This window comes from Pogoniulus pusillus, chromosome 13 (genome assembly GCF_015220805.1).
Source record: "Pogoniulus pusillus isolate bPogPus1 chromosome 13, bPogPus1.pri, whole genome shotgun sequence".
Classification (NCBI taxonomy): Eukaryota; Metazoa; Chordata; class Aves; order Piciformes; family Lybiidae; genus Pogoniulus; species Pogoniulus pusillus.
In genome coordinates, this window is record NC_087276.1 from 30,353,322 (window position 1) to 30,375,399 (window position 22,078).

The 22,078-nt window shown below is 47.1% G+C and overlaps 1 protein-coding gene across 1 annotated transcript in view; it reads right to left on the minus strand.

Annotated features, from left to right (window-relative positions):
- The window catches only part of POLR3E (RNA polymerase III subunit E), a 30,591-nt gene that overhangs the window by 4,597 nt on the left and 3,916 nt on the right, over positions 1–22,078 (minus strand). Inside the window, exons 3-18 of the mRNA XM_064153790.1 lie at positions 20,992–21,042; positions 18,800–18,877; positions 17,853–17,968; positions 17,453–17,535; positions 16,650–16,757; positions 16,163–16,212; positions 15,745–15,864; positions 14,267–14,352; positions 13,212–13,256; positions 13,036–13,127; positions 11,689–11,809; positions 10,095–10,176; positions 7,924–7,983; positions 6,831–6,988; positions 6,067–6,131; positions 4,068–4,561 (exon numbers count right to left, since the gene is read on the minus strand). Coding sequence (XP_064009860.1) covers positions 4,068–4,561; positions 6,067–6,131; positions 6,831–6,988; positions 7,924–7,983; positions 10,095–10,176; positions 11,689–11,809; positions 13,036–13,127; positions 13,212–13,256; positions 14,267–14,352; positions 15,745–15,864; positions 16,163–16,212; positions 16,650–16,757; positions 17,453–17,535; positions 17,853–17,968; positions 18,800–18,877; positions 20,992–21,042 — 1,809 coding nt within the window. The remainder of the gene's footprint in view (positions 1–4,067; positions 4,562–6,066; positions 6,132–6,830; positions 6,989–7,923; positions 7,984–10,094; positions 10,177–11,688; positions 11,810–13,035; positions 13,128–13,211; positions 13,257–14,266; positions 14,353–15,744; positions 15,865–16,162; positions 16,213–16,649; positions 16,758–17,452; positions 17,536–17,852; positions 17,969–18,799; positions 18,878–20,991; positions 21,043–22,078) is intronic.

Sequence of the window (22,078 nt, forward strand, 5' to 3'; positions counted from 1 at the left end):
TGCATGAGAGCAATTTCTAACTGTTGGAAGGGCAACCACCACATAGCAGTACAATCCTAGGGCTTGGAGCTCAGCTGGTATTTCACAACAAGATGTCTGGACTTTTCCTGTCAGCAGCATTCCCTTCCAGACCATCCAAAGCAGCACTCGATGAGAGCACCAAGTGCACCGCCGGATCTTTCTGGACGCTTTTACATTTACAGTGGCAGGCTTTAGAGATTCAGACTCTACCTGCTTCACTGAGCCCAAGGCAGGTTTACTGACAAGTACTGCCCTTCTGACCTACCTGTCACTGCTTTTTTGGGGCAGACTACAGAACTCCAAAGACCAAATGCTGATGGACAGCAATCCAGCCACTTGCTCACTTTAGCCTCTCAAAACGAGAGGTTTTGACTTCTCTCATTCCCTTCCCAAGCTAGAGAAACACATCTGCTTTTTTCTAAGGCAGAAGCCTCACATCCCTGCACACAGGCAGGAACACAACTGCCTCCTTTCCATGCCCCAACTCCTAAAAATATTAAATCTGATCCACTTGCCCTAGCATTTCCCTCCGGAACAGTAAGTAATGAGCAATGCTGGAATATGCCTTCACTCCTGGCATGCCTCTTCCTGTCTGTCACTAACAATTTATTCCTTGCTAACTGCCCAGACAACCTAAATCAATCACCTATGAAAAGCTAAGGAGTCAGTTCTGATTGTTCCAGTACCTCTCAATCCTAACTGCTGGTACAAACCAAACCCTTTCTTCCCAGCTTCCCCCAGAGCACCAAATGACTTGTGCAGTGCAGAGTGAGAGATCAGCTTTTCTTTTCACACTTTGCTTCTGATTTTACTGCAAAGGGCAAGAGCTCTGTCCAGAGGGAACTGCCCGGTGAGATTGGCAGCTTTGGCTCCCACACTGGACCACAACAACCTTTTACACCTGATTTAGGGCCAGGATTCAGTTTTATTGGGGTTGCAACATCTGACATAAAAATTCTCTTCTCATAAGGGCACTCCTGAGGAATAGTATCTTCTGTATGCCTTCAGCACAGACAGAATCAAATCCTTTAGCTTTCCTCCAGAAAACAGCTGCAGCAGGAAAGGCAAAACGCAGGGGACCAGGAGCAGCTGGCACAAGCTGCCTTGCTCTGGGGAAGTCACTGGACACAGACCTAGAGAGCAAAGTGCTCCTGCCTCAGCCACGTCCGAAACACAGCTGTGTTTGGCCACTGTGTGAGGAAACAGCTTGCAAACCAATACAGTACTTAGTTGGGAAGAAAAACCCACAGAATCTCCTCCTGCCATCCAGCCTTACTCTGCAAACTGCTACAAACACTGCTGCCAACAGCACCCTGCTTGCCCTCTGCTGTCACACAGCCTGCCGCGGGAGCAGTGACTCTTCAGAGACATGTTGCTCTGTCCAAACAGCTTTACTGCCTTGCCATCCACTGGCCCCTTCCCATTTTACACTCATCATCTTAATCTCTACTGCTTCATCTCCCAACAGCTCTCCACTGCCTCAAAATACTTCTTTAATCCATTTGTCCTGTGTCCCTCCCCTGTCTAAGCTCCCAGAGCTACTAGTGCAGGACTTTCAGGGGATGCACTGCTGCCCCGGGACCCCAGGGCTGCCACGTTAAAACGGAAGCTCCCAGGGAGGAGCCCTTGGCTTTGGGATGTGTCTCGCTAAAGCACTGAGCACGCCCTATATACACCCACTGCCAGGCAGCCTTGCACTGTGGCTGAACCAGAGTGAAAAGGTCTGAGCCTGCCAGAAAGCACTTATCAGCTAGAAGTAAACTGCTGAGCCTTCCTCTCCAGAAGCCTGGCACCAGCGCTGGCCCAAGAAGGCTCAATGCAAGCGCAGGGCTGCGTTCCGCTCCTGCTACCCGGGGCAGTCAGGATGGTTACATCATTTCCTCAGGCCTCAAAAACATCCTCAGGATTTGGCAGAACCTTGCCACTCCATGGACCACGGTAAGGAAGAAGGCAGGAGTCAGCCACCCCCCAAGCACCCCTAACCAGTGTGCAGGTACTCAGGAGGGTAGATGCCTGTGCAGCCGTTTCTGTGGGGCTGGACGCAGGCTCAGCCTGCACAAGCCCCAGGCACACACGGAGCCAGCTGCAGGTCTCTCTCCTTGCTCTCCCTCACAGCAGCAGCAGCCCTTGGGTGCACCTGTCCAAGATTCAGTTTCTTTACCTGACAACACTACAAATACAGGCAAGCAAAGCACCCTATAGGTGCCCCCACGGCCTCACTGGCGGTGTAATGGCAGCTCCCCAGCCTCCCCACAAACACACCCAGGCTATGCCCTGGGTGCACTCAGGCAGCTTTATAACAAATCCTGCACTCCTCTGGTAAGGTTTCAATTGCTGTTTTCAGCAAGGTGCTCTCTATGATAGGGCAGCATGCAGACCAAGGCTGCCTTCACCCTCCACAGAACATCATTTTAATTACCTCAGATCATTGATTTGTATCATCAAAGCACTTTCATTTACAGAAAACTAATGAGCAACTATGAAATCCCATGCTAAACAACCCTTCAGCCCTTCCCTGAGCTCAGGAGCCTTCATCAGCTTCTGACAAAATTGTCCAGGGGAACAGTCAAGAAACAGCCAAGTGTATGAGCCCATGCAAAGAGAAAAACCAGCCACAGCACCTTTGCCACCTGCACAGAGCATCGGTGGCAGGCACAGCGGTAACTTTACACTGCTGGTACAGACTCCTGTAGAAGATCCCAAGTTTTGCAGCAAACTCTGGGTCAGCAGAACCAGAAGTTACAGCAGACCTTCAGCAAGAGGTGTTCTAGTGACTCCCTTTGCATCTCTGTAGGTCTCCTGTACCAGGGTTTTCCAGACAGAAGGAAGTTCCCAACCACCTCTCTTCAGGAAAATTCTATTTTGGTTCTTTCTTGAAAAAAAGAACTATTCCACTGTCACTCCTCCTAGCCTTTAAGCAAAGTATGGGTGGGATCGCTTCCCACATCCTAGAATTTCCAAAGCAAACAAGTCCCAGGCCCAAGTACTACAGCAGCAACAACCTCAGCTATTTACCACTTGCACAGCAAGCACACACACAAAGGAAAGCACAGCCAGCATCAAGAAGCAGGTCCAGGACTCAGAAGCTGTCAGGAGAGAAGCAGAAAGCACTGAACGTGGTGGTCTCCCTGGTGGCATTTCAAGCCTGTTACTTGGTTCTCAGGTAGACACTCCACATACTCTGCACACGACTGAACACGTCGGTTTTGCCCCCTTGTAGCAACCCTACTCCTTAGCTGAGTTTCAACTCCCATGCTCCAGGCTCTCTCTCATCAGCCTGTTTGCTCTCTGCTCTTTCAAGCAGTTCACACATCTCTTTTCTTCTCTCCCCAAAGGCAGCTCCCAAGCTCTTTCTGGTTGCAACCCAATCAGCACTGCCAGATGTCTCATAAAATTAATTTCCTTTTAGGCTCTTTCCCATGATGCAAAATTCCTTTTCCTTTCCTAAGCGATTTGCTGTCATACAAACCTGCTCTGTCTCACGCAATCACAGATGTCATTTCCATAAAGACAAAGGAACAAAGACACCTCTGCACAGTCTAGGAGGAAAAGATCTGACCAACAAGACCTGCTGCAGATATGGTTTGTCGCTTCCCAGGGAGCTCTGCTGGGTGTGCCGTGCTGCTCCCAAGCAGCCAGTGCCACCTTTCCTACTCCAGCTCTGTCCCTGTCCTTGAGAGAAGGAGCTTGTGCAGCTCCAGGAGAGCTGACAGGAATCTGGAGCTGTCTTAGGTCATGTTAGCAGGAGCAAGCTGGGATGAAGAGTCAGCACTGCCCAACAGCTTGGATGTGTAAATAGGGTCTCAAAGACAACCAAGCTGTGCAGCATAGCACAGAGCAAAGAAAGCAGAGCAGAGGGTCTGCCAGACAGAGGACACGAGACAAACCTCCAGCAGCTTCAACATACCCAGTCCAGGACAGTCACTCAGAGCACATCTGCTCTTCCAGTCCAGTAGCACAGGACACAAACGTTTCACAGCTCAGACATTTAACTGCATCCCAGTCCCTCCTCCCCAGAGTATACAAATGGAAGCAAACATACTTACAGGCACCAAAATCTGTTTGCAGCCAGTGTCCAGCACCATGTCCTGTAACATTTTGTCTGAAATGCCACTGAACAGGGTATGTCCCGGAGGCAGACTGGCGAGGTGAAGGTTAAATAACCGTTTAAGCTCACTCAGGGTGAGAACAAATTGTTTCTTAAACGTTGAGGACACAAAGGCCTTCAGTTCCTGGGCCACCCTGTCCGTGCAGCCCCCAGGCAAGTGGCCGTTCAGAGAGTCCGTGGAGTCCTCCTCGGCGTGGAGGCCGTTGGCCAGGCCGTTCACAGCCTCGCAAGCAGAGGCCTCCATCGGCTCCTCGTCGCTCGCAGGCTCCTCTTTAACGCGGACATGGGACACGTCCATCCTGGCTGAGCTGTCACTTGATTTCACCTCTGCCTTTTGCTTCTGGAACGCCTTTTCCAGCTGCCCATAGTTCTGCTTGACTTTTGCTTTCGCTATGTTGACCCTTTGCTCCCCAGAGACCAGCAGTGGATGAGCTAGGAAGACACAAAAGGCATCATCAATATCACCACAGCCAGCGCTCCAGGCTGGTAGAGCACTTCTTGGAGGGCTCACAGTGAAATACAAGCAGGAAACATCTGCTTGTGAAACACCTAAGGCAAGAACCCAGCTTGTTGGTTAGATTTTACTTAATTTGTTTTTTTTGTGGTTGGCTGGGGTGTTTTGGGGGTTGTCTGTGTGTGGTTGTAAGCCTGATCTTGGGGAAGGGTGTTCCAGTTAAGGAAGCTGAATCAAAGACACATGCACTTGGGTCACTCACTAGGACCTTTCCTGCACAGCAAGAAACCAGGATGCAGATGTTCTGACCTCTTTACTTGTCACAAACACTTCTTTGCCCAACAATTTTTGTTGTTCTTTTGTAATTTGTCTGTGTTTCAGGAGTAGGTAGTGGTTGGTGGGGCCTGCTGCAGCAACTGTCAGAGCCAGCAGAAGGATGTCCTACAGGTACAGTGAGAAGAGTGAAGAGGCTTACACAGCCTGAACACTCCTTTAGCAAGAGCTGCACAATATGAAAAGTCCAAGACCATCTTCTTCTTATTACTACCCAGTGACAGGAAGAAAGGGACAAGAGGGAATCCCTTCCTATAGAACCCTGCACCTCTTCTCCTGTCCTCTCCATACCCAAAGCTGAAAGTAAGGGGCATGCTGGCAGCAGAGGAATCCAGTCTCAATGCCAAAGTAAGAAGTGCTATGTTTAAGGAAAGCAGGCCCAGCATACATTATCTTCTCTGCTGCTAGGCTTGCTAATCCTGCCCTAATAACCCAGCACCAAATCCTTCCAAGCAGATCAGACAGTATTCAAATGGACTCATATGCTCATTTGTCAGCTCTGCTTAGACTCTTCATTGGCTGCAGAGTCTGGCACAGAACCAAATGCCAGGTTTAAACTCCCTGGAATCTCAAGTTTGCACAATCTTTTAGGATTATGGAGCAGCTACTTCAGTATTCTCACTGGCAGTCATGGTGGAGAAGGATGGCAAAAGGAGAGGGCTTCACACCTCCTTGCAGCCCCCTTCATTCTCTATTAATTGCTCAGCCCTCAACCACACCACAAATGTGCAAATCAGAGGAAAGAAAAAAATCACCTCATGCACATTAGCTCTTGGAGTGAGAGGTGAGAGTTACTTGTGCACTGGCCCAGTCTTCTCTAGTGAGTGCTCAGACCCTCACACCAAGCACGCTGCCTTCAGTGGAAGTGAGTGACAGAACCAGCTGACTTTACACTATCAAACAGCAAGCTCCCTGTGCCTACTCTGCCACAAGGACTCTACAGCGAGCTTGTGTCACCTCAGCATCAGTGATGTCAGTACCAACCAAGAGCTGTCACAAATAATCCAGAGGAAACTGCAGAAATGAAGACATTAAATAAAACAGGACTGGTCCCCACCACCTTCAAAACCAGAGAGGAAGTTCAAAAGATCACCCAGGAAGACGGGAGGAAGCATGTGCTGCAAGCTGACCCAAGCACAACTTCATTTACCTGATTGTGCCTCTTGTTTCTTTGGTGTCAAGTGCTCCTTTAAGAGACTATAGACCTTTTCTAATCTGAAAGACAAAACACAGCAGGACACTTTCAGTTGTCATGCCTCCATGCAGCCATGCCTGCTTTAGCCATCAGCTAGAACAGTCAATTTCTCCAGGGAGTCAGGGAACAGGAATGACTTGAATGATGCAGTAACAACTCTTCACCAGCCTGGTGACTGTGAGGGCAAAAACTTCACAGAATCACAAAATGGTTTTGGCTGAAAAATATCTTCAAGATCAACCCTAGCAAGTCTGGCACTAAACCATGTCCCTTAGCACTCCATCTCGGCTTCTTTTAAACACCTCCCCGGATGGGGATTCAGTCACCTCCCTGGGAAGCCTGGCCCAGTATCTTATAATGCTTCTAGTGACAAGTTTTCTCCTAATACCCAACCTAAACCTCTATTGGTATAAGCTGAGACCGTTAGACAAACGCCTATCTTGCTACAACCACCTTTCAGATAGCTGTAAATGAGAAGCTCTCCTGTCTCCCCTCTCCCCTCAGTCTCCAGACTAAACAATCCCCATTCTCTTGGCCAATTCTTACAAGGCCTGTTCTCCAGACCCTTCAACAGCTTTGCTGCCCTACTCAGGAACTGCTCCAGGACCTCATAACTTCAAGGCAGCACAAATCAAATAGTCAATCGACGTCTGCAGAAACTTTGTACTATGGAGTTGTCTGGTTTTAGCTTATTCCCCAAAACAGAACAAGTCATTTACTTGGCCTGAATGCCCATCCACAGCATATGTTGCCTCTGAACTATATCCGGATGCTTCTTAACGAAGTCTTCATCATAAGGGAGCATGAACTCCCAACCTTTGTTTATTCTTGCCACAGACATATGCTCTAGGAAGTCTTTCACATCCTCTGGACAAAGCTAGAAGAAAAAGCATAAATAGTATGGAAGTGAGTTTACACAGGGCGTGTGCAGCAATGGGCATTGCTCCATGAGACAGGAAGAGTTGGGCTGACTTGGTATATATGGGGTACCTCCATGGATCCACACCCAGCTCAGCCACAGACATTCATCCTCCTCTGCAGCACTGACACTTTCACACAGGATTAAAAGCACAAGACTTCAGAGAACAGTGGTGATCACTGTGGTGAATCATCTGACAGTCAAATAGGTCCTGGCATGCCTTATGAAAGAAAGGGAGTTTCCAAACTGAGATGAAAAGACTCTAATGTGACGAGAAGCACATTCTACCATGTTTACCTTATTCTGGAGCTGCAGGTCAGACTGCTGCACCTACACATGCACAGCTTTTAAGCTGCACTGCATCTCAGATTCCCCAACCAGATGGTTTGTGCGTGAAGTGAGTATAGAGTTTTACCACTTCACAGAAACTACTTTTTGTCCCCTCTGCTTAACGGATCTCATCCATTTGCCAGCTTTAACAGAATCTTCTAGTGTCTGCTTTTCTTTGAGGCCTTTATGCCACAACTGGCAAACGCTGACAGAGAAGTTGCTCTTTCGTAACACACTCAGAGCAGAGCTCTGTGGACTGCACAAGCACCCATCTACTTTGGTGCACCACAGTCAGCTTAATTCAAATGTGTCCAGCTGAGAGGACAAGACACATCCAAGTGGCTCAGCCATAAGCCAGCCATATCCTCTGGAGCAGGGATACCTGTGGGAGCTGAAAGCATGTATCTACAGCTGCTCCAAAGTGAAGGAATGCCTGGGGAGCAACACTGCAAGTCAACAGGAAGGCAGATGCTGTGAACCTGAGAGAAAGCAGCACCCACCACTGGCACGCAGGCAATGCCCAACACATTCTCATATTGGAAGACAACCCCAAAATCACTCACTTTTGTGACTGCTGCCACTTCCTTTCTCACAACCCAACGGTCTTGTGTGAACTTCCACATCTAGGAAGGAAAAGGAAAAATCCTAGTAACTGGATTAAGCAGTTGGCTTTACTGTAGTAATGACCCCGTTGTTCAAGGATGTTACCAGAAAAATGGAAACCCTGCTCCTTTCAAGAAGCTGATGTTCAGCCAGGTAGGGTGAAAACACTTTCTAGCCTCTTCTGTCTTCGAATGGCCATGAACACAGTGTCAAAAGCCTCCTGAGCTTGCCTTGGTGAACCTGTGAAAAATCTCCTGAACTCAAAATCCATCTAGCTTCCAAAAAGGAACAAAACCAAAGAAGATCTACTACAGTGATGCTGGGACTCCAGACATCACACCTGAGGCTTGGCCTCTCACATACCTAATCATCAACCTAGAGAAAGCCTTCTGTGATTCACCACTTCTGTCAATGTAGGGGCCTGTAAAGGCTGATGACTGTTGCCTTTCTCCAGCACACAGCCTATTCCCTTCTCCAATGCACATTACAGTCACTTACAAGACAGCCTGTCACTCACATACTCGTCCCCAGTTAATGGAAAAGCTGGGAACCCTGCAGAGCAACTCCTCAAGCCAATCAGAGAGGCAGCTGCTGAGAGCAGACTAACAGGATACATGAGGAGTCAGGGCAGAACACTATCTGAACATGACCTGATTGCTTCCCATCTCCATTTAAATAGACTACAATTTCGTCTAGACTGTGTACAGTAATGACGTTGTAGAGAATTCAAAATCTCATTACTGCCAACTTCTTCTGCCCTACAATGTCATCTTTGCATCCTTCTCTCTGATTCAGCTTCTCCCAGCCCACAAACACACAAACTCACCACACTTGCTTCAGGGCACAGGATATTTCTGGTGTTTAAAGGAAGCAGATCACACAGCTCTCCTTGCATGTAACTGAGGCAGCTATGTCCCACTAAGCCCTTCCACCTCAGCTAGAGCCAATGGTACTCACATTCTCTGAACTTACTATTTGAGAGTCTGAGGAATAAACAGAAGCCTTCACAAAAAGATCCCAACAACAAGAAGTTACTTTTCATCCTCCCCAAAGCACAGCATGCAACAGGTAGACACCAAAAGTCACTGGCAGCCATAAATAATTTTTAACCTTATTTCTCATGCAATATCTGACATAGTTCAGATGAAAATAATTGACACTTTAGCTGCTAAACCACTGCTGCTTACTTAACTGAGCATAACTACTCCTGGTCCCTAGAACTTTACGTACGATCTGTCACCTAATCTGCCGCGTCCTAAAGACTTATGTCACTGGGTCACACCTGAATCCAGGTCTCCATATGGCAGTATCCCGGGCAGACATCAAAACACAAACAGCCTGTTTCAATCACCATCAGTTTTATCTTATACTAGTACTGCAATATTCTTAGCCTCTTGCACAGCATGCCCCAATTCAGAGCTAAATCTCACAAACAAACTTTACGGACAAGGGGAGCAGTCAGGTCTAACTGAAAAAAAAAAGGAGAGCAGTTCTCAGCTTCTCTTCAATGGTGCACTATGAACTTAGAAACCACTCAGGAACTTAATTCTTTCAATGGTTAGCAAAAATAAACACAATGCAGAGGCTGTTCCCCTCTGCTGTGGTTACGTGTGTGTTTACAAGACCTGTATTCATTTCAACTTCCATGGGCAGCCACTGCTCACAAAAGGTGCTTGGGAACAAAGTCCTTTCACTGATTAACAGCTCTGGGGAATAAAGTCCTTTCTAAAGATCAGCATGCATGCTCAGGGAGCACAGGCTTACCCACACTGCCTTCCTGAGACCTCACAGTCCTGAGCCCTTGGAAGTATATCTGGAGAAACAAGAACTCTATTATCTGGTTCTGGCTCTTCTAATGCCCCACACTGAGAGGGTTATGTGATAGTGGCTCTACAGTACATTAGGAAAGGATGAGTATTGTTAATGACAGATGATCTGCACCTGCCAGCCAGCCACCACGTCCATCTGCACTGACACTGCCCTGACAGACTCCTAACAGCACCTTCAGGACTGAAGCACAAATAATGTTTGGAGGAAACACCTAATGGCAGTAGAGTTTTGCAGTGCCATGGCCTTGCAGGCCAACTTCACTTGTGTTTGCCTTTAAAAACAACCCAACTGTTATACTTACAACAAAATCTCTTCCTCTACAGAGCACTTCTGCAGGGACTCCACTATATGGGCTAGATGTATCTTTTGGGTACAGTACATCACTGTAATGAAAAAGGAAGATGGATTAGTTACCAAGTGCTCCAGAAAACCACACAACAAACATGTCCTCCCTGTTCTGCAGTTAAATTATACCTTCATCCAAAGCAGCTTTCATTAAAGGAATTAATACTGGTGTAATTATACCACTGCAATTACACTAGTGCAAAAAGGCTTACACCAGCAAAGCACAGCCTTGTGGCCAGCAGGTGTGTGCAACACAGGTACAAGCTCTGCTTTGTTCTTGCAAAGCCTGTCCTCCCCTGGCTGGGTATAAACAAGACCAGAATGATCCCAGGAAATGCTCAGGCTAATCTGGCACACTGCCTCCAAGGCAGCATGAGGGGGGTTAATTTCCTTCCCAGCAATCAAGGGCTTAAGCAACTACAAAATGTCCCACATCAACAAAAACAGCCCTGAGACCAGCACTACCCTGAGTCCTTGTCTACCTGCAAGACCAACTGGATGACATTTGTCAGCATGCTCTCCAAAGCCTCAAGGTAATCCAGGTTCACAGTCTTGAGCCTACCCAGGCTAAAGAAATGGGTCCCTTCTCTGTTTAAAGCTCCAACATGTGAATGTTGCTCTGTGCCAAACCATTCCAAATACACCACATCTACCAGAGATACAGGCATCCTCTTGGACTACCAGCAAAGAATCAGCTATAACAAAACCAATCGGAATGCTAATGTGCTGTCTTGTAATGTGCTTCCAGCCTCCTTCTGGACTGGCTAGAAGGATGGCATGGAATGGCTGGAGGGACAGCAAGGGCTGCTGTAAAAACTGATCATGTTGCTACCAGGGCTGAATCACTATAGCTGCAACACATCCTGCTAACAGATGGACTGCTGACTGGTGCCACTCATCTCAACACAGAGCTGTTCCAGAGACTGTAATTCTCTGCACACAGTGCTCCACCCAGGTAAAAACATCACACTGCACTTTAGAGCTCAATTCCCAGTGGGATGCTTTATCCTAATAAATAGTAGGCTGATAAAGAATCCACTTCACCTGGTACACTCAATACCCCATGATTGACTTATTAAGCAGGCAATACCTTCTAGAAGGTATCTGTCAGCTGACAAGCAGCATCCACTGACGAACAGCAGGGTGAGTGCACAAAGACCTTTCTTTGACTGAACTGAGGTAAGAAATACTATAGCTGATGCTGGCTCCATTTCCTTTGTTTATATTAGACACGAAAATCTCTGAAATTATTCAGAACAATCCTCTCAAAAAAAGGAAAAAGACAAACAAGAGGATATAAAAAAATGGCTTAACTCAAATACAAATTTAGATCACATCATTAGCCACAATTTTAGCTGGGGTAGGTACTAAGGTACTATCCTTTAACATCAGCCCTTCAAATTCCCAGTATCTGACTGCACTAAAAAGCAGCAAACGCTAAATCAAGATGGCTACTTTGGGACAGAAGGAAGACGAGCATGTAAAACCCATTGTTCTGATCCCCTCCTTAAAGCAGAAAACCATGTCCCAGTAACAAAGAGGAGCCATACCTCTTCACCACCCAGTTTCCCTGCACCAGCATTGCCACCTGCTGTATACAGCGGAGAACTGCTGTAGAGTCTGTCCCAGAGCCTAGCAAACTCATCAGGTTTGCAAAGGGCATCACCTTCACTGAAAGGCAACACACAGAGCAGGTTAAAGCTTGTCCAGCGCACACCATACACAGATTTATAAACCTATTTTTGCAGAAATTCACAGTCAAAGCTTTAGGTTTTCATGTGTTTCTAAAGTAAGTTCCACTAAGTTGCCCTTTGCACCACAGTCATCTATTCTGAAAATACCTGCTAGCGTTGCACCAAAGTTGATTAGCTTAACTGGTCCCAGACTGATGCATTACTAAAATTAAACAATAAAAACCTCCTTTGGCAAGATTTGGAAAGAGAAATAGCTGACAAGACATGAAGCTCCCAAGGCAAAAGTCCTCAGGACTTAACTCTCACCAGATAGTAACTCTGAAGAGCCAGAATAAAATTCCTGGGTGACACTCATCATGTGTGCATTACTGAAAGTGTCCCAGAAGATGCCAAAGTGCAGCTTTCTGCATTAGCTTTCAACATACGATTCCTGCTCAGACCCCACATTCCAGCACAAACCTGCTGAAACAGAGGCACCCAGAAAGCTACAGAATCACAGGATGGTTTAGGTTGGAAGGGATCTCAAAGCTCAGCCAGTTCCAATCTCCTGCCATAGGCAGGGGCACCTCCCACTAGAACAGGTCACGCAAGGACTCATCCAACCTGGTCTTGAACACCTCCAGGGACTCTGTGCTCCACAACCTCCCTAGGCAACCTGTGCCAGTGTCTCACCACCCTCACTCTAAAGAACTTCTTTCTCATATCCACTTTAAATCTCCCCTCTGACAGTTTAAACCCATCCTGTCACTACAAGACCTTGTCAGGAGCCCCTCCCCAGCCCTCCTGTAGGTCCCCTTCAGACATCGGAAGGCCATTAAAAAGTTTCCTCAAAGCCTTCTCTGCTCCAGGCTGCAGAGCCCCAACTCTCTCAGCCTGTTCTCATAGCAGAGCTGCTGCAGCCCTTTGAGCATCTTCATGGCCCTCCGCTGGACTCACTCCAACAGTTCTATGTCCTTCTTGTTCTATCATCAGTTGGAAACCATTCTAGAAGTAAGCTGACTGCAAACATATAGATGAGCAGTCAGATCTGTTGTTACTGCTCTTCTCTGCACAACAAGTCTCCTAAAGGAAAAGCCTGGGTTTGCATTCTTCACAGAATCAGAAAGACTGCCTGGAGAGCAGATAGAACTGTACTGCTAGGAAATGTACCTTATCTGAGGCAATTATGGGTCATAAAGCAAATGTGTAACAAAAGCTACAAACCATTCTTCATCAGGATCTTAATCTGATCAGCAAGGGGTAAAGTTCTCAGCTGGGCCATAGAAAGCACATTGCTTGGAGCCACTGGTTTGTCACTGCAGATAAACAAGCAGATTTGTGGCCCATGAGAAAAAGCATCCAACCAGCACAGACTTTGAACATTCTGCACAAACACTTACTTCTCTTCCTCTATGCTTGGAGGCATCAGCATCATTAAATATTCACTAGAAGAAAAGAAAACACATCCTTAAAACGTTTCTCTTGGGACTTTCCAGGTTTAAGTAGTTATTTCTTGCTCAGAGCAATCCTACTTGTCTGAATCCACAAAACAAACATTAGCCTGAAGAAAGCTCTCCTCTTTCCTCTCCCTTCTTCTACAAATTCACTACAACTTATTGACATTCATCTGCCCAAACAGAAGTTAAGAAACAGGGATCAGAATCCCAGTTCTCCTGTACTGAAGAGGTAAGAACTGCAAGAGTAAACACATTAAACACAGATGCTCCAACGCAGCTAAGAGAGCTCATGCGAAGTCCTGCAGATCACCAGGCCAGCAACAAGCAAAAGTCTTCCCCAGCCACGTAACTACCACTCTCTGTGAGGAACGAATCCAACCCAAAAGCCTTGTCAGAATACCTGTCTAGCACTGTTGCACTGTTAAGAAGAACACATCCACACCATTAAACAGAGCCTGCCACATCCTAGTGCTTGGGCCATGGCTATATCAGATTATAGCAAAGCATTACTCCCGACTGCGACATGGCAGGACTCCTGCATAGCTGCAGTCACCAAGAAACAAAACCAAAGAAGTTTCAGGTCTCCCACAAATCACAAAAAAAAACCCAACCAAAAAAGCTTTATAAGCTTTTTAAAGCTCAGATTTGCTAACAGTGTAAGTTATTCACCTCAGAGGTTTAATTTATATAACCAAAAGGACCTTTTGTTTTACTTTTCCTTTACAGTGCCTGCGTTTCCAGTGATATGAGGCTGTGACAATGTACAACAGGTTGCAATTCCCACTGAAAGCAACTAGTTTTAATCTCAGAGGACAGGGAAACAAAGGAAGCCACCTGGCTAAGCTGAAGTCCAGTTTGTTTCTGTATTTTTTAAATACAGCTTTTATCAAGAACAGAATTAGCACAGAGCAAGCTTTTAAGGAATATAGCTGCTTAATACTCTGAAAAGAACCCCCCCAAATTATCATAGTTTCTAGAGAAACCCATCAGATCCTCACCTGGGAGACTTAATGAGTTCTGTGTTCTCAGCAAGGCCGTGCCCCTGACTGAATAAATACTGGCGCTCGTGTTCAGAACGGCTGTCCTGGAGACGGGGAAGAAGAGAGTCACAACCACACACTGAAAACACACCAAGGGCCAGAGCTGGACTCCTCTCCCCTCTCTGCACCATCCAAGGGTTCCACCTCATTAACCCATGTTCTGCTTTCACTTTTCTTGAACGATGCTCAAGTGGTGTGGGAACATTTCTGTTACTCTGGCTCTGAAAGCTCCTGACAGACACACATGTGGGTCAAACAGGATTCCTGACACTCAGCTGACTGAGGTCCCCAAGCTTTTCAGATCAGAAGCCAAAATTTTAGTGATCCTTGTTCTCAAATGCCTCCTTTATGTTTGCCCACAAAACGTTACCCTCCAGCAGAGGAGCTTCAGAGCACTGCAGGCCTGTTCAAGCCTATAAGCCTTCTTTTCATTATCTTTTCAGAATTCCCTGATTTGAAAACAGGCCTAGTCTTGACTGACCCTTCAGGCCCAAACAGGCTGCTCAGCAGCAGCCAGCATATCATAGAATTACAGAATGAACCAGGTTGGAAGAGACCTCCAGTCTCATCCAGTCCAACCTATCATCCAGCCCTAGCCAATCAACCAGATCAAGGCACTAAGTGCCCCAGCCAGACTTTGCTTCAACACCTCCAGGGACAGAGACTCCACCACCTCCCTGGAGCAGCGCTCAGTACAGGGGCAGAATAATTTCCCTTGTCCTGCTGGCCACAGTTTCTGAGCCAAACCAGGACGCCATTGGCTCTGCTGCCCACCTGGGCACACTGCTGCCTCATCTTCAGCTACTATCTACCAACAGTCCAAGGTCCCACTCTGCCTGGCTGCTCTCAGCTACTCTGGCATCAGCCTGCAGTGGTGCTTGGGGTTGTTGTGGCCAAAGTGTAAAACCCTGCACTTGGCCTTGTTCAGTCTCATCCCATTGGCCTCTGCCCACCCACACAGCCTGGCCAGGTCCCTCTGCAGGGCTCTTCTACCCTCCAACAGCTCCACAGCTGCTCCTAGCTTGGTGTCATCTGCAAACTTACTGATGCTGGACTCAATCTCCTGGTCCAGATCATCAATAAAGACATTGAACAGGCCCAGCACTGATCCTTGGGGAACACCACTAGTGACAGCTGCCAACTGGGCCCACTCTCTGGGCCTGGCCCTCCAGCCAGTTCTTGACCCATTTCAGAGTGAATCTGTCCAAGCCACGAGCTGCCAGCTTTGCCAGGAGCTTGTTGTGGCAGACAAAGGCTTTGCTGCAGTCCAGGCAGACTCCATCCACAGCCTGCCCCACATTCACCAGGCAGGTAACCTGATCATAAAAGGAGATCAGGTTGGTCAGGCAGGGCCTGCCCTTCCTAAACCCATGCTGGCTGGGCCTGATCTCTTGGCCATGGTGTATGTGCTGTGTGATGGCACTCAATATACCTACCTTCAAGCCATAGTAATGAAGATGAACCCACTGCTCTTCTGCTTGCCTCTTCTGCAGGAACTCGTAGGACTGCACGCGCCGCTGGCGAGCTTGCTCAGTCTCAGGGCGGGAGAATCGGACCTGCGAGATTTGGGCACTGTTAAAGTTGGTCTGGAAACCCTCTGAACAAAACACCTGCACTACTTCTTTGGTACACAAGTAACAGCAGCTAGGGGCCCGAGCTCAAATAAATCACTCCTTGCTCTCAGTGCCATCTTTATGGTTGTGGAATAAGGGCAAGTCCACCTTGTCTCCCCCGTCCCAAGCCCTGGGTCACTGGGACTAACTGAGTTTTCCTGCCCTTTCATTTAGGTGTGCATTGTCATGCTTTCCTGTGGACTGTTCCCTCAACTATCACACAAGGGAAAGTTGGACGTACAGTAATTTGCTTAACATCATCTTCAGCTTCATCCTGGGATGAATCACCACCTGCCAAAAAAACACAACACCATCAACACAGCACTGCAGTAAAGCAGCCTAATCCAGCCTGTAACTATTTGGAGGCCCATGCAGGAAGAAAGCACCACTAGCAACTACGTACTCATGAATGCAATTCCAGCTTGCCAGACCATGTAACAGTGCCACACTGCCCCTGTGATAGATGTCACTACTTCCATGGGCAACTCTTCAGCAGCAGTGCTGACACACTCCCTGCTCCTGCCCTTCAACACAATCCACCACCCTTTGGGAGTCCCCCAGACTCTGCCCACAAAAGCATTTAAGCAACTACACTGAAGTAAGATCCATGAAACAATCTGACAAGAGGCCTGTAATACCTTCAGAAGGTAAAAACTCTTGGCAGTACAATTACAGCAAGAACTTCCATCTCATCTCCCAGAAGAAAAAACAACTCATGAAGCATTTACCTTCAGTAGCAGCTTCTCTTTCTCGGTGTTTTGCATCAGCCTTGTCTAAGTAGGTGAAGCTTGGCCTCAGCTGAAGAATTCCATGTAGTGGAGTCAGGTGAAGTTCACCTGAAAAAGTGAATTAATAGTGGCTAAATTAGGGATTTTTTTTCTCACAGCACAAAGCAAGCACTTCTTATGATCTCTCCATCTCTGTCAGGCATAGTTTCAACTACACATCAATATTTAATGCAGTAAAGCCTAAAGTAAAAAATGTATCCAGCACTCAAGATATCAAAGGAGTATGAAAGACCAAGAACTATTTCTGTTGCCTTCTTTTTTGTCTTCAAAGCAGACCTCAAAGTGAGCTGCAGACTGACTCAGAACTGACCTACAGTTCAGGAGACTCCTAGAGAACACACAGATTGTCTTCAGTGGTGACTATCTGACATCTCATCATAACAAATCTTTGTGATGACATTAGGAAATGAGAGAAGGACAAAAAAAGTGTTGAACATGAAAATGAGACAAACACAATTAGATGGAGACAGCAGGGATAAATTTCTGTTACAAATGTGTCTTCAGGCTACCCTGCACTACTAAGATCCTGGAGGCATTTAGAAACCCACAGTCTCCTTAAGTGATATTTACAACTTTGCTAGACCTTCTGAAGCATTCAGGGGACATCTCTAAGGAAAAAAGTTCCTTTGAAGGCAGATCAATTAACTAAAACCTAGGCTGAAAAACATGTGACAAAGAGGTCCTATTTTAACCCTGAAATGAGTGCGTTCCACTCAGGTGAGGAGGAAGCAAAAGAAGGGTACCTTTCCTATAAACAGCAGCTGCATAGCGGGAGACGTTACTCGCAGCTTGCGAAGAGCAGAAAGTTTGCTTGTCCATCAGCTTCCTGCAGAGAGATGAATGCTGTCAGATTGTAATCTACAGGCAATGTGGGACACAGAGGTTAAGGGCCTGAAACCATCAGTTCTCAACATGGAGTATCAACAACTGCATCAAATATGTGTTCTCATCTTTTTCTTAGCAACGCAAGAGCCCTAAAGCACACCAGCAAGGAGGTTACCTCCGAGAAAAGGTCATTATGTAGCTGTTCACAGCACAGCCCAAGGCTGTGCAAACCCTCGTTCTCAGCCTTCCCCAGTCCCTGCTGGGCAACATACATCCAGGCTCGCCACAAACGGAAAGGAAGGCAGAGAGGACACCTACGAGGAATAGGTACTTGTTTCATCCGCACACGTGCCATCGACGTTGAGAGCAATCTGCTCTCCCTTGCTGCGGCAGTAGTTGGGGTTCAGCGTGTCAATGGCCATTTCCAGTTCAACCTAAACGATGTGACAAGAGAGTTCATTACCATGGCAGAACCACACTGACACCAGGGACAGTTCAGTGCCACACTGGCTAACACTTCCCTAGGTTTACCGCACTCTGAAATACATCAATCACACTGTGGTGGTTTGGGTGTTACCTGTCCCCCCCCACTTTGGAAATCACCCAGACTAGACTCAGCCAGCTCTGGAAGTTGAATGAAGCTTATATTTACAGCTTAGCACAAGATACAAGCAGATAGTTGTAACATATACAGTTGTAGACAGAAATATACAAGGTAAAACGTAATACAGAAACACAGCAGCCCTCCCAGAAACCTGAGTCCCCAGGAGGGGCTCCCAACCACCCTTCCACCTTCTCCCACCCCTCAACCTTACCCCAGACTTTGCCTTGTGCCCCAAGGGGGGTTAGGAAGCAGGTGGATTAATCAGAGAGACGGAGGGTGAGGTTAGAGAGAAATGCAGCTCAAAAGCCCAGGCTGTGCCCGAATTGCCTTATCTATGTTTATACTCTTGCTCTTATACATCTCGGCAAGCCTATGAGTGAAGTAGACGTCACCCTTGTTTCTCTTTCACAGCCTGTGATCTAACCCTTCTCACCAAAACATCCTAGCTAGCTTCAAACTAGCACACACATCCACAGGGCAAGCCTCACGCTTAAAGCTGAGCTTTGCTTTTATTTTTGTGATGTTTTAACAACAAGCTGGAGACACAAACTCCCGTGTAAAAAAAATGGCAGTAGAGAACAAGTGTTCTTCAGGCTTTTCTCAAGTGCATTCTGCACAACAGAGAGCAGCTTTTACAGACTAGGCTCAAATGATGACTAACCTTTTGCTGCTTCGGTTTTATCTTCGCTGACAAATGGGTAACATCATCGTACGTCATAGAAGCTGGACGAATAGGGTACTGGAAAACAAAGCAATCTTCATGTAAAGGCCAAAAGACTTCACAGAAGTTAACTCAGTCTTTCCTGTCCCCTTGCATGTAGAGCCACTTGCCAGACAAATACAAGACATCAAGAAAAGAAATTACTTGACTGACGTGTGAGTCATCGACAGATCTGGGAGCACAACCTGGGAAACTTATTTCTTTCCCCTTAGCCCTCTGCCAACAACTCCCTCCTAACATCCAGCACAACCCCCTTCCTCCCCTCACAAGCCACAGTAAGCTGTAACAGAGAAAAATCATAGAACCATAGAATCAACCAGGTTGGAAGAGACCTCCAAGAGTCCAACCTATCATCCAGCCCTGTCCAATCAATTAGACCATGGCACTAAGTGCCCCATCCAGTCATTGTTTTGAACACCTGCAGGGATGGCAACTCCACCACCTCCCCAGCACCATAAAATGGTACCATACCTTAGTCTGTTAAAAAAAAAGTGCTAGAAACAATTAAATGCCACCCTTCAGCATCACCTTGCTGCATTTTTGTTATCTAAAAGCAAAATAGTTATGGGTTTACAGAAGCACAGTTAGCTTACAGGACATGGGCCACGTGTGCCTAGTCAGGACACCAGACCCAGGTTTAGCCATGTGGGTCTCTCTTCTCAACCACTTGGGAATGTCAAGAGGACAGTGTGGTAGTCAAGTGAAATCTTCCAGCAACGGCAGCATCCTGCTCAGAGCTGCCCTTTCTCCAGAACACTCCCAGGCAATGCTCTCTCCTGACACGGGGTAACTGTGAGTAGCTGAGAGGCAAGGCTGCAAGGCACGACGCTCTGCTGGCACATGTCATGCAGAGGTTCTGTACAGGAGGCAGTGGGCATCGCTGCTTTATAATGAGCATTTCATCTAACAGCTTCAAAACACTTCACATGGTGAAGATGGCAAAAGTGAACCACAAGGATAAAATGATTAGAGCAACTCAGTGGCAGATGGAAACCACAGACCTCCACCTTCCTGGCCTATTTCCACCTTCAGTCACTGCCTCTAAACCTTTATCTCCACAACACAAGTGGGGAGGTCTTAGGATGACTCACACTAATTACAAATAACAACAAGGAGTTAAACAAGGCCAGCCCTAAAGAAATGTTTTAGTAAATATGGCAGAAATCAGTGAGGACAGAAGATGGTCAGGAGACTGAACATGTTCCAAACCATGACAAAATGACATTACCTGCCCCAAGCACTCCCTTATGGTGGTTAAAGGAAGTGATTTAATGACAAGTCAGTGCCATAAATGACACTCCTCAACTGACTGAAAGCCAAAGAGGCTTGCCTATACTCAACATCTTGGCAGGCTGAAGTAGTAAGGAATGTTAACAGAATCACAGAATCATAGAGTCAATCAGGTTGGAAGAGATCTCCAAGATCATCCAGGCCAATCACCCAGCCCTGTCCAGTCAATCAGACCATGCCCCAGCCAGGCTTTGCTTCAACACCTCCAGGGACAGAGACTCCACCACCTCCCTGGGCAGCCCATTCCAATGCCAATCACTCTCTCTGACAACAACTTCCTCCTAACATCCAGCCTAGACCTCCCCTGGCACAACTTGAGACTCTGTCCCCTTATTCTGTTGCTGATTGCCTGGCAGAAGAGACCAACCCCACCTGGCTGCAGCCTCCCTTCAGGTAGTTGTAGACAGCAATGAGGTCTGCCCTGAGCCTCCTCTTCTTCTCCAGCCTGCACACCCCCAGCTCCCTCAGCCTCTCCTCACAGGGCTGTGCTCCAGGTCCCTCACCAGCTTCGTTGCCCTTCTCTGGACACCTTCCAGCATCTCAACATCTCTCTTGAATGGAGGAGCCCAGAACTGGACACAGCACTCAAGCTGTGGCCTGAGCAGTGCTGAGCACAGGGGCAGAACCACCTCCCTCGTCCTGCTGGCCACACTGATCCTGATCCAGGCCAGGATGCCACTGGCTCTGCTGCCCACCTGGGCACACTGCTGGCTCACCTTCAGCTACTCTCTACCAGCACCCCCAGCTCCCTTTCTTCCTGGCTACTCCCAGCCACTCTGTCCCCAGACTGTTGCGCTGCTTGGGGTTACGAAGCTTTACATTTAATTTCAAACATAAAATACCTGAAACAGATACAGCTTCTCCAGTAGACTTCTGGCCAGGAACACGTCAATCTAAAATGCAAAGCAAACAACGTTCATCAGATGTCAGCTGTGACTGATGGAGCCTCAGACAGAAGCACAATCCCTAGAGCTCAACCACTGACAATTTTAGCTTCCCATTACAAACTCCAAGATAACACACATTCATGACTCTGTCAAAGGTCTCCTTTCTGCCAGTTTTGACATGAAATTCTGCAACTGGCCTTTCTAAAAAAGCAAACAAAATCCACTAAGATGAGGCAGCATACAGTGGCTCTAGCTGTGTTTTTATTCTCTAACCAAACTTGGCAACCCAATCTGAAATGCCAGAGGAATTTTCTTCCAAGGGGCTGAAGTGAATCTGTTATTACAATGACAGAAAAAGGAGGAAGCCCTCTCTTCAGCAGCATGACTGAAAGGTAACTTCCTTACTAGTATTTTGTCCCAAAATCTTTCTACATCAGACAAGAGACACCCACACCCCAAATCTGGTTCAATATTAGCCCTTTATCACCACTAGTGAAAATCCACAGCTCTTTCATGAATAACACATAGGGAAGTCACCATTTTAGATACACTCTTGACAATCCCCACTCCTTTTCTCATGAGCTTGTCCTTGCCTGTATTTCTGGTGTGTAAATTCAGACATAAAGTGAGCAGGACACAGTGGCTGCTCCTTGGGATTTAACAGTTCTTTAAAGAAGTCCAGAATCAGAACACAACTGCTTGTTCTAGCAAGAAGGCATGAAACATTTTAGTTTCATATTGAACAGTTATTAACTCACTGATGTCATCCCAATTTTTTGCAGCTCTGAGACATGCAACAAAGTCGTTGGGCACACACAGTGGTAGAAGCAAATTCTTCACTTGTGTTCCTTTTCTGACATGGGAAGGCTGAAAAAGGGTGAAACACCTGAGCTGAATCTACCAACATGGACACCACTGCTTTGGCAAAACATGTATCTGGCCCACACAACCTACTGACTTGCACAGAGCAAGGCATTGGCTATCAGACAACCACTGAAGTTTATGACACATTGTTTCAGCAATGTAAGAACTCTGGGAACTA